Genomic DNA, 9,874 nt, shown 5'->3' with positions numbered 1-9,874 from the left:
AAAAATTCATTGCATTGTACACTTAAGATTAGTACACTTTATGCACTTTATTATATGGCTCAGTGGTTAAGCATTTGGGTGCTAAACCAAAAGGTATGCAGTTCAAATCTACCACCCGATCCTTGGAAACCCTATGGGGCAGTTCTAGTCTGTCCAGTAGGGTCGCTATGAGTCAGAATCGACTTGATGGCAACAGGTTTTGTTTTATATATAAGAAAAAAGTAAAAAATGTTTATAATTGTCATTTTCAAAGGTATTTCATCTTTTACCTACTGGCCCCCAGAACGACGGGTACCTTTCTGCCTCTCACCCTGGAAAACTCCTCTCTGCGGAGTCCTCAACACTTGGAGAGGTCAGATGGGGTTTGCAGAGCCTGTACCCTGGGATTAAGGGCACTAAAATTTATAATCAAAGGTACTTGACGTGTTTGAGGGTTCTGTCTACAGTACAGGCCTGACTCCATATTAACCGGAGTTTATCAAAAGGCAACTTTGGCTTGCTAATCTCAGAAAATGTACTCACAAGATGATTGCAAATTGTTCCAAGGAAACTTACTGAAACTTGTGGTTTTCTGTAAAGGCATCAACTAATCAGAAACATGTTAACTCATTGCGGTTTCTTCTTGGAATCTATTTAGCATGTTTTATAATATTCATGATCTTTCCTGTAACTTCTCTAAATATTTACAGTTGTTACTGTAATGAGTTATCATCTGCCCATATCAAGATAGGATTAGTACAACATTCATCAAATTTCCATAGTTCGTTCCTGTTTTCTGTGTAGCACTACCCCACATTTCCCACCTCCTCCTCGGAGCGCTGGTTTCATTCGGTGAATTCAGTGCTTCCCCAATTTCTGAGTTGTTCTCGTGCTTCAATAAAATCTCTTTAAAACATTATTTTTACAGATTGACTCTTTAGCCGCTTAGCCACTTCGACACCTGCTCATAGGGAAAGATACCTGATATGCAAGAGACGACAAACCATGAAACAGAGGCCAAACTGTAGATTTGAACAATTCTAAAGATGGGAAAATATCTATGAGGAGCAAACCAATTATTTCTCTAAAGAAGCTAGTAACATTTTTCCAAATGGCCAAATATGCAGATACCAACCTTCTCTGCTCCCCAAGGATATCTCTGATTACTGAAATTCGCGTTTCTGCTCATATAGCATTTAAGGAAACCTAGATTTTTCCTCTGTAGAAGAAATAAGGGCAGCGCTGGGCAAATGCCAAATACAAGAGGGTACCACCGGACCAGAGGTCACCAACTAGAGCGCTCTAGGTTTCCGCACCGACACCTCCCCTGGGGCACCGAGCGGCCCGGAAGCGGAAGTGTACGTCCTCAGGTCAGCTCGGCAACGACGTTCGTCGCCGTCCTGCTCTGCCTTGAGGTGGGTTTGCCTCTGTCCCCGGGCGGCCTGACCCCCTCGGGTCTGAGGGCGCGGCACCTGGCCGCCTGCGCACCCCCGCTCTCCGCCTCCCGGGCCACTTTTGGGACTCCCCCGGCTCCCTGCGCGACCCCGGCCCAGCGGCGTTCCTGCTTTCTGGAGGCCGCGGAGGTGGGACCTGCGTCGGGGTGCGAACAGCTGACAGCGCGGGAATCCTCGCCGAGCAGAGGCCTGGCTGTCAGAGCAGCGCTTCGGCGTCCGGGAGCGCGGCGTCCGCGGAGCGCGGGCGGGCGGGCGGGCGGGCGGCGTCACGGCCTCGGGGTCGCCGGGTCGGAGGTCAGAGGCTGAAGGCCGGCGTCCGCCCCCCGTCGGCCGCGCCCCTTTGCTTTTCTTCTGAGTTTTACGGTGTAGCCTCCGCCGGGCTCCGGGGCTGCCCCCCCGACACACCCGCTGCACCGCCCTCCCCGCCGACACCCTGCACCCTCCCCGACACCCCGCACCACCCCCGCAGACACACACCCCACACCACCCCCCCGACACACCCCCTGACACCCACTGCACCACCCTCCCTGCCGACGCCCTGCACCCTCCCCTACACCCCGTACCACCCCCGCAGACACACACCCCACACCACCCCCCCGACACACCCCCTGACACCCATTGCACCACCCTCCCTGCCGACGCCCTGCACCCTCCCCTACGCCCCGTACCACCCCCGCAGACACACACCCCGCACCACCCTCCCTGGCACACACACCCTAGAGCTCCTGTCGGCCCGGCCACCGGCCTGTGTGTGTTCCTACCGTTTCCTGAGCTGTCTGGGAAGGGCTGGGCGTCCTGCGAGTACACACTGCACCTCCTATTCACACTACGACGCTGAGCTAGGGAGTCTTGGGGCATTTCCCAAAAGTACCAGTCTTGGAGGAGTTAAGGAGCTCGCCCGGGGACACGTATCTAGTAAGTGGCGGTGTCCTAACTCACATTCAGGTCTGTTCTCACCTGAAGGGGCATATCGATCCCAATTTCCCTGCCCAAAATGGCCCCTTTCTGTTTTGTGCTTCATCAGGCAGGACTTTTGTGCTGGTCATACAAAAATGAAGATCTTGGTGAGGAATAGATCCCATCTCCTTTACTGGTTATAGGTATTTAAGACAGATGAAGAACTAGGAAACAGGAATTGGAAGTAGTGCGTACATTTAGGGCCATGTTTATCCCTATGTGCTTAAGCCTTTAGCTGCTAGCCGACTGCTAACCAGAAGGTCCCGTGGTTCAACCCCTACCAGCCACTCCACGGGAGAAAGATATGGCAGCCCGCTTCCCTAAAGGTGTACAGCCTTGGAAACCCTGTGGGGCAGTTCTACTCAACAGCAGTGGGTTTGGGTTTTTGGTTTTATCCCAGTCTTGGGATTTCTTTGGCTGTAAGGCAGAAACATTCATCACGATTGTGTGAGAAACTTTAGGGCCGGTCCTGGTTGGTCTGATGTAAAATGGGATGTAGCTGAACAAGCTTAATAGAGGTGATGAGGGATGTACAGAGATACACAGCCAGTGTGTGTGATCTTGCTGGATTGGATGCGGGTGATTGAACCCCAATTTTTGCTGTGAAAGAACCCTACTCCTTCAAAGGTCAAAGGCTTCTTTGAGCAAAAAGTGTGCATATTCCCAGTGTCCAAAGAACAAGTCCTAGGAATGAGGGCAGAATGGGAGGGCTGTGTAATGAAACTTTTGCTTATACTTCAGGGAATCCTAGAGGATCGGCCACACCACAGTGTTGCAAAATGTACCTCATCTTTTGTAGTAATTGTTTTACAAGGTAAAAGTCAGGTAGGGAGTACCTGGGTGGAGGAAAAGGTTCAGATTACTAGCCGGAAAGGTAGGCGGTTTGATCCACCCAGAAGTGCCTTGGAATACAGGCTTCTGAAAGATCATAGCATTGAAAACCCTATGGAGCAAATTTAAAGGGTCTAAATTTATTAATTTTCTGTTTGAGAAATCACTGGGAACTCCAGTGCCATTAGCGTAATCTCTCTCTTTTTTTTACTTAGAACTATAATTCATGTGAATTTTTTGTGTGTGTGTGGTGGAAGCAGTTCTGTTTTTTGTTTGTTTTTTCTTCATATTAATAACAAAGCGATCTGACCCAATTACCTTTAAAAGTCCATTCTTTACGCACTGCCGTTCCTCAAATGTGATTTTATTTCTCTAGGTTAGTACAGCCTAAGGTCGATGTGAAACCTTTGCTGTCTGTATCCCCATACCAAAAACAACGTGTTGCCCTTCAGTCGATTCCGACTCATAGTGATCCCATAGGACAGAGTAGAACTGCGCCGTGGGGATTCCAAGGAGCAGCTGGAGGATTTAAACTGTCAACCTTTTGGTTAGCAGCCGAGCTCTTAACAGCTAAGCAACCAGGGATCCGCTGCAGTGAAGAACATTGGTATGAAGATAACCTGCTTTCGTCCCTGCTTTCCAGTCTTTTGGTTATGTACCTGTTGTTGTTAGGTGCAGTGAAGGCAATTTTAGACTCATGGCGACCCCGTGTGACAGAGCTGTGCCGTAGGGTGTTCTTGGCTGTAATCTTTATGGGAGCAGATAAGCAGGTCTTTCTCCTACAGAGCCGTTGGGAGGGCTCCAGCCACCGACCTTTGGGTTAGCAGCTGACAGCTTAGCCACTTTTGCCACCGGTGCTGGTTTGTAGGGTATATTGCACGTTTAACTTTTTGAAGAACCGCCAAGCTTTTCCACAGAGGCTGTACCATTTCATAATCCCACCAGCAATTTGTCCACATTCTCTCCAACTCTTGTTGTTTTCTGTTTTTCTGATAGTCACCGTCCTCGGAGGGATGAGGTGGTATATCATGTGATTTTGACTGGCATTTCTCTAATGACTAAAGGCATCAGGCATCCTTCCATGTGCTTATTGACCATTTGCATATTGTCTTTGGTGAAATGTCTATTTTTTTGCCCATTTTTAGAATGGCTCGTTGGTATATTGGTGAGTGGAAAGAGGTCTTGACATACCTTGAGTACTAAAGCCTTAAGGGATATGTGATTCCCAAATGCAGTAAAACCTGTGGAAGCTGCAGCCTGTGTAAAGCCTGTCAGAGAAGGAAAACTCGTGTATTTGCCACTAACACGAGTCATAGAAAAGTGGTAAGATTGGATCCTGCCAAAGGCGGAAAACTTGTGAGACCTGGAAAAACAAGCTGGCCCCGTCTAGTGCCGGCTCTCAGAGGTTTCTCTGAGTTTTCTCCCATCTGCAGGTTGTCTCTTCGCTTTGTTCACAAAGTTCTTTGATGCTCACGATTTTTAATTTATCTGTTTTGTCTTTTGTTGCTTGCGCTTTTGATATCATATCTGAAAATCCTTTATTGAAAACTTGTGTATCGATAAAATATTCTTATTTTTTAAATGATAAAAATACTGCACCTGTCAAATATCTAAGTGGATAGAGCAAAAATGATCATTAAACACCACTTGTGACCTAAACATCAGTAGAAACATGTTGTTTCTTTTTATTTTTCCCTTTCCTTCTCTAGAGATAAAACCCAGTGCCATCGAGTCGATTCCAACCCATAGCAACCCTGTAGGACAGAGTAGAACTGCCCCATAGAGTTTCCAAGGAGCGCCTGGCGGATTTCAACTGCAGACCCTTTGGTTAGCAGCCATAGCACTTAACCACTACGCCACCAGGGTTTCCTCCCTACAGGTAGATATTCTAAACGTACTCCCTCTTTGGACCAGAGTTCCCCTTGGAGACATGACTGGTAGTATAGTCATTTCACATCAAATTCAAACTTCCATTCAAAACTACAGAATTTCCTAGTTCAGAATCTAAGAGTTGCCCCTCTGGTAACAGCAGGATATCAATTTAAACATCGCCTAAAGGCCTAATACCTGCCGAAGCTGTGCTCTTCCTTCCCTGAGCTTGGAGCTTCAGGAGTACAAGTGGAGCCTGTTTCAGAGGTCAGTTTGATTCTTCATGGCCAGGAGGAGACAACCTTCAGGTTGAGATATGGGCTCTTGGGTACCAGTGGACTCAGACACCACACCCTTTCCATAGTCCACCTGGGGCACTAAGGACCGTGTGGCTCCAAAACCTAACACGTCCAAGACAGAGCTTTTAAAATCTCACCTGAACAAATCTGCTTCTTGTCTGGCTTTCCCAACCAGTAAGTGGCATCAGCATCCGTTCACTAGATTAGGGGAAGCAGCAGTCCAAGCTACCCTGAAAAAAGCCTCTCGACTTCCTTGTACTTTTTCTCTTGTCACAAGACGGTATAATCTCCATTCAGCAGCAAGAAGCATATTTCAGAAATGCAAACCAAGTAAGCTATCAATCACATAGAATAAAATCCACGTATTTTACTTTGACCAACAATATTGTCTCCCATGTATCTGTCAGTTTGTCATACTGTGGGGGCTTGATGTGTTGCTGTAATGCTGGAAGCCTCACGAGGACTGGTCTTTGTCTTCAGGGACTGGTCCCTTGTAATAACATGTCCAAAGTATATTTATGTATTCCATTTCCCTAGTGTTCAACGCGTTAAATCTCTTGTTGAGGTGGTCTCTAAATTCAGGTGGGGTATACTTAGACTCAACAGCACTGGGTTTATACTTAGGGTCGTACTTTGGCTCTTGTGGACTTGCTCTAATTTTCTTCAGCTTCAACTTGATCTTGCATATGAGCAAGTCTGTTTCCCAGTCACCCCCTGGCCTTGTTCTGACTGATGATATTGAGCTTTTCCACCGTTTTTTTCCACAGGCTTAGTCGATTTGATTCCTGCGTCTTCCATCTGGTGAGGTCCACATGTACAGTCACCACTTATGTTGTTGAAAAAATACATTTGCATTGAAGAAGTCATTGGTTTGCAAAATTCTATCATGTGATCTCTGGCATCCTTACTATCACCAAGAACGTATTTTCCTTCTACCAGTCTTCTTTGTTTCCGCCTTTTGCATTCCAATCGCCAGTAATTATTAATGCATCTTGATTGCATGTTTGATCAATTTCAGACTGCAGAAGTTGGTAAAAATCTTCAGTTTCTTCATCTTTGTCCTTAGTGGTTGGTGTGTAAATTTGAATAATAGATGTATTAACTGGTCTTCCTTGTAGGCATGTGGATACCATCTTATTACTGACAGCGTTGTACTTCAGGATAGATCTTTAAATGTTCTTTTTGACGATGAATGTGACACCATTCCTCTTCAAGTTGTCATTCCCAGCAGAGTAGACCATGTGATTGTCTGATTCGGAATGGCCAATACCAGTCCATTGAGCTCGCTACTGCCTAGGATATTGATGTTTGTGCATTCCATTTTGTTTTCGAGGACTTCCAATTTTCCTAGATTCGTACTTCATACATTATACCACGTGTCTGTCAGTTTGTTGTACTGTGGTGGCTTGGCTGTTGCTGTGATGCTGGAAACCTTGCCACCAGTATTTCAGATACCGGCAGGGTCACCCTTGGTGGACAGCTTTTAGCAGAGCTTCCAGACTAAGACAGACTGTGCAGAAACAGAACATGTCTATCTTCACAGAAAGTTCCCTTGGATAGTGCTGCTCAAGTGTGTATACAACAGGTGGTGATCTGTGTGTGGTTATTCTGTGTGTGTCCTCAGTGATTGGTATCATAGGCCAGAAGGAACAAGAAAACAAAGTACATAGTGTCTGTTCATAGACTGACAGTCTAGCATGGGAGACAGTTTTAAATAAATAATGAAAAACCAGGGACAGCTGATACCTGTAATAAAAGAACCTAACCCGAGAGTCAGGTTAGATGGCTTGAAAGGGAAAATGATTTAAGTGAAGATTCAGAAAATTAGTTTTGTTTAACTACATGCCTGGTTGTGTAGGGCTGATAGCACGGGGTATGGGTGGGTGTGGAAAGAGTACTTCGGTTGGGAAAAGTGAGTGTGTAAATCCCTGAGGCAATAGAGAACCCCCAGTATCATCCCTTCCTTCGTGAAGGTCAGAGATGATTGAAGCAGATGAATCCAAGTGTGTGTGTGTTGGGAGGGGGGGTGCCTGTGAGGCAGATTGGAGGAGGCGGTTCCAGCAGGGCACCTAGAACCGTGTCGACTACTCTGGGCTCTTTGAAGGCCAGTGGACAGCCACTGACGGGCATTAGGCAGCTCCTTTGCTGCAGATAGATTTTGGAAATGATAACCATGATTGAATGACGCTGGGCAAGAGCTTGTTATGAACAAGTTAAGGAAGACTGAGGAGGCCTAGGCATGGAGATTGGTTGTGGATCAGGAAAATAGAGCACTGATATAATGTAGAGAGTTCAAAGGGCATTCGTTGATAGAGTGTTTTTTCTTTGAGTTACAGGCTGTAGATCAGTGAATGCTTCTCATGGTTGAATGTCAGTGTGGATAAACCCGGGGAACTTGTTAAAACGTGGATTTGAACTCAGCAGTTCTGGGTGGGGGGCTTGAGATTCTATGTATTGAATCAGCTCCTGGTTTATGCTGGAAATAATAAGGATGTGAATTAAAATTAGAGAGTGCTGTTGAAGAAAATAATAAAAGGAAGGGTAACGCTTAAAAGGGATTCACTGATGTAAAAATCACGAGAGAGAGAGAGAGAGAGAGCGCACATTGACGCTGAGACCAGTGTCAGTGAAAGAATAGGAGTCGGCTTGGAAGGGAGCAGGTTGGGAAGAAATGGGAACAGAGGTGGGAGGTGGCTCTTTAGAGAAAACATAATGGTTTTCTGATTTGTTTGTTGTCTTTCAGCCTTGTAATAACCCAAAGTGCTCAGGAATCCTCCCCGGTTTTCCAGAAGCCTAGGGCTGGTAGAGCCCTGGTTTGAGAAGGAACTAGAGCCCTGGTTTGAGAAGGAAGGGGAGCACGGGGAGGGACTGAAGGGGAGAAAAAAATGTTAGTTTCAAAAGCAACAGGAAAAATACCAATCCGATATTAAAGTGCTAGAAATGAAGTGAAACATTGTTTAAAAAGCACAGTAGAAGGGTCTTAACAGCACAAATTAAAAATGAACAATGATGAGTTTATTGACAAAACTTGAAAGGCATGCTCTTCCTGAAAATTCACCCATGTTAATATCAAATAATAGTGCGTGTGTTGATCTGTAAGGGACAGAGCTACAAAGGTGAACCCACAGCTTCAACATTATTGGACTCCTGACTCCCTGGAGGAAATGAGGTTCACGTTTTGCAGCCTGGCCAGGTCTGGTTGCTTCTTATGCTCTGGGATAAGTAAATTCCTCCATCTGTGATCTTGTTGCAGAAAGACGAGCCTACGGAGCTGCATGAAGAATGCAGGCGTGTGCTCTGGGTGCTGCAGTCTGTTCTGCCTTCAGCGCAAATGCCCTCGGGGTGGAGCATTGCTCTGAGCCTGAGAGGAAGCCAAAACCCTGTCACCCCCTGCTTCCTCAATACTGTTTTCTCCTCATCCTCCTTCCGTTCCAGGTCTCAAGTGCATTGCAGGAAGAACTAATAGGACCTAGTGCAACTGTCTCGCACATCCGTAAACGACAAGGAAGGATTTCAGCTGCTCCGACTGGTGTGTGGACCAGACATTATTCACCTACTTCCAAGCTGCCCAGTGCTCTGCATCCAGTCCCATTCCTCTTCTTGAAGTAACTTCTTGGGCTTAGAGACAACATTCTCTTAGACCTCCAGAAGGTGGAGCAAGGAAATGGTGAGTTCTATGGAGAGCTGAACCATTCTTACCGTAAGTGGGTGAGGCTGGAATTGTTGGGGGAGCAGCTGTGTGCTGCGAGCCTGTGGTTCCTCAGTGAAGAAAAAAGGTGGCAGAGGAGGCCAAGGGACTGAGCCCTAGGAGCACGCTAAGGCCCTGCTCCGCTGTCACTGGGCGCTTCCACTATACACATGTGTTTTCTCAAGATTTGGATGCCTGGGGTCACCTTCCTTATAGGACTCTCAGAGCTGGCACCACGTGGCCTTAAATCCCCACCCTGGGCCTTGGCGCTCTGTGTCGAATGGCAGAGTTGCCTGACCAGAGCCTGAAGACAGAGCAGCTCTGGGCTGTGGCGGTTGAGCCCTGTCCTGCAGAACCATCCTTGTCCCATCTCTCTGACCAGTTTTCTTGACTTCCCCAGGCACTGGGGCATTTCTGTGCACTTCTAAAACTACAGCTCCCCCTCTCACACTGTGTTACGGGTTAGGAAAAGGGGGAGAGAGTCATCGATGAAGGTTCTGACTGTTTATGGGGTCCTGGGTGATATTGGTGATCTCCTAATGTCACCAAAGGTATGAAGTTGGCAATGGTGAATCCAGCTGGATCTTGTGTGGGTCTCCCGACCCATTTTTCCCCCCAGTGGAGAACGCTTTTGTCCTGAGGCTTTCAGGTGTATGGAAAGCACGAATCCCCAGTCTAAGTCCCTGTCCTCCCATCTATGCCTAGAGCTGGTATTTAATCCCTGTAATTTTTGACTGTTCTCCAAAGTCTTGAATTAGAATCTAAAATTTTAAAGTGTTCTCTTTGGCTAGAGAAGC

The 9,874-nt window shown here is 46.9% G+C and overlaps 1 protein-coding gene across 3 annotated transcripts in view; it reads left to right on the top strand.

Moving 5' to 3' along the window:
- The first annotated feature begins 430 nt into the window (after positions 1–430).
- Positions 431–9,874, top strand: part of LOC100670514 (zinc finger protein 883-like) — a 30,886-nt gene continuing 21,442 nt past the window's right edge. The window contains exons 1-2 of one of the 3 annotated variants that reach the window (XM_023547264.2): positions 431–1,394; positions 8,825–9,056. Coding sequence is in view for 2 of the 3 variants with exons in the window: in XM_010589375.3 (XP_010587677.1) it covers positions 9,054–9,056 (3 nt within the window). In the remaining variant the exon portion in view is untranslated. Of the gene's footprint in view, positions 1,395–2,033; positions 9,057–9,874 lie in introns of those variants that run through there. The other 2 variants (XM_010589375.3, XM_064269953.1) reach the window with 2 other exon arrangements.

Source organism: Loxodonta africana, chromosome 17, assembly GCF_030014295.1.
Source record: "Loxodonta africana isolate mLoxAfr1 chromosome 17, mLoxAfr1.hap2, whole genome shotgun sequence".
Classification (NCBI taxonomy): domain Eukaryota; kingdom Metazoa; phylum Chordata; class Mammalia; order Proboscidea; family Elephantidae; genus Loxodonta; species Loxodonta africana.
The sequence above is the reverse complement of the archived record's forward strand: the minus strand, read 5'-3'. Positions and strand labels throughout refer to the sequence as shown.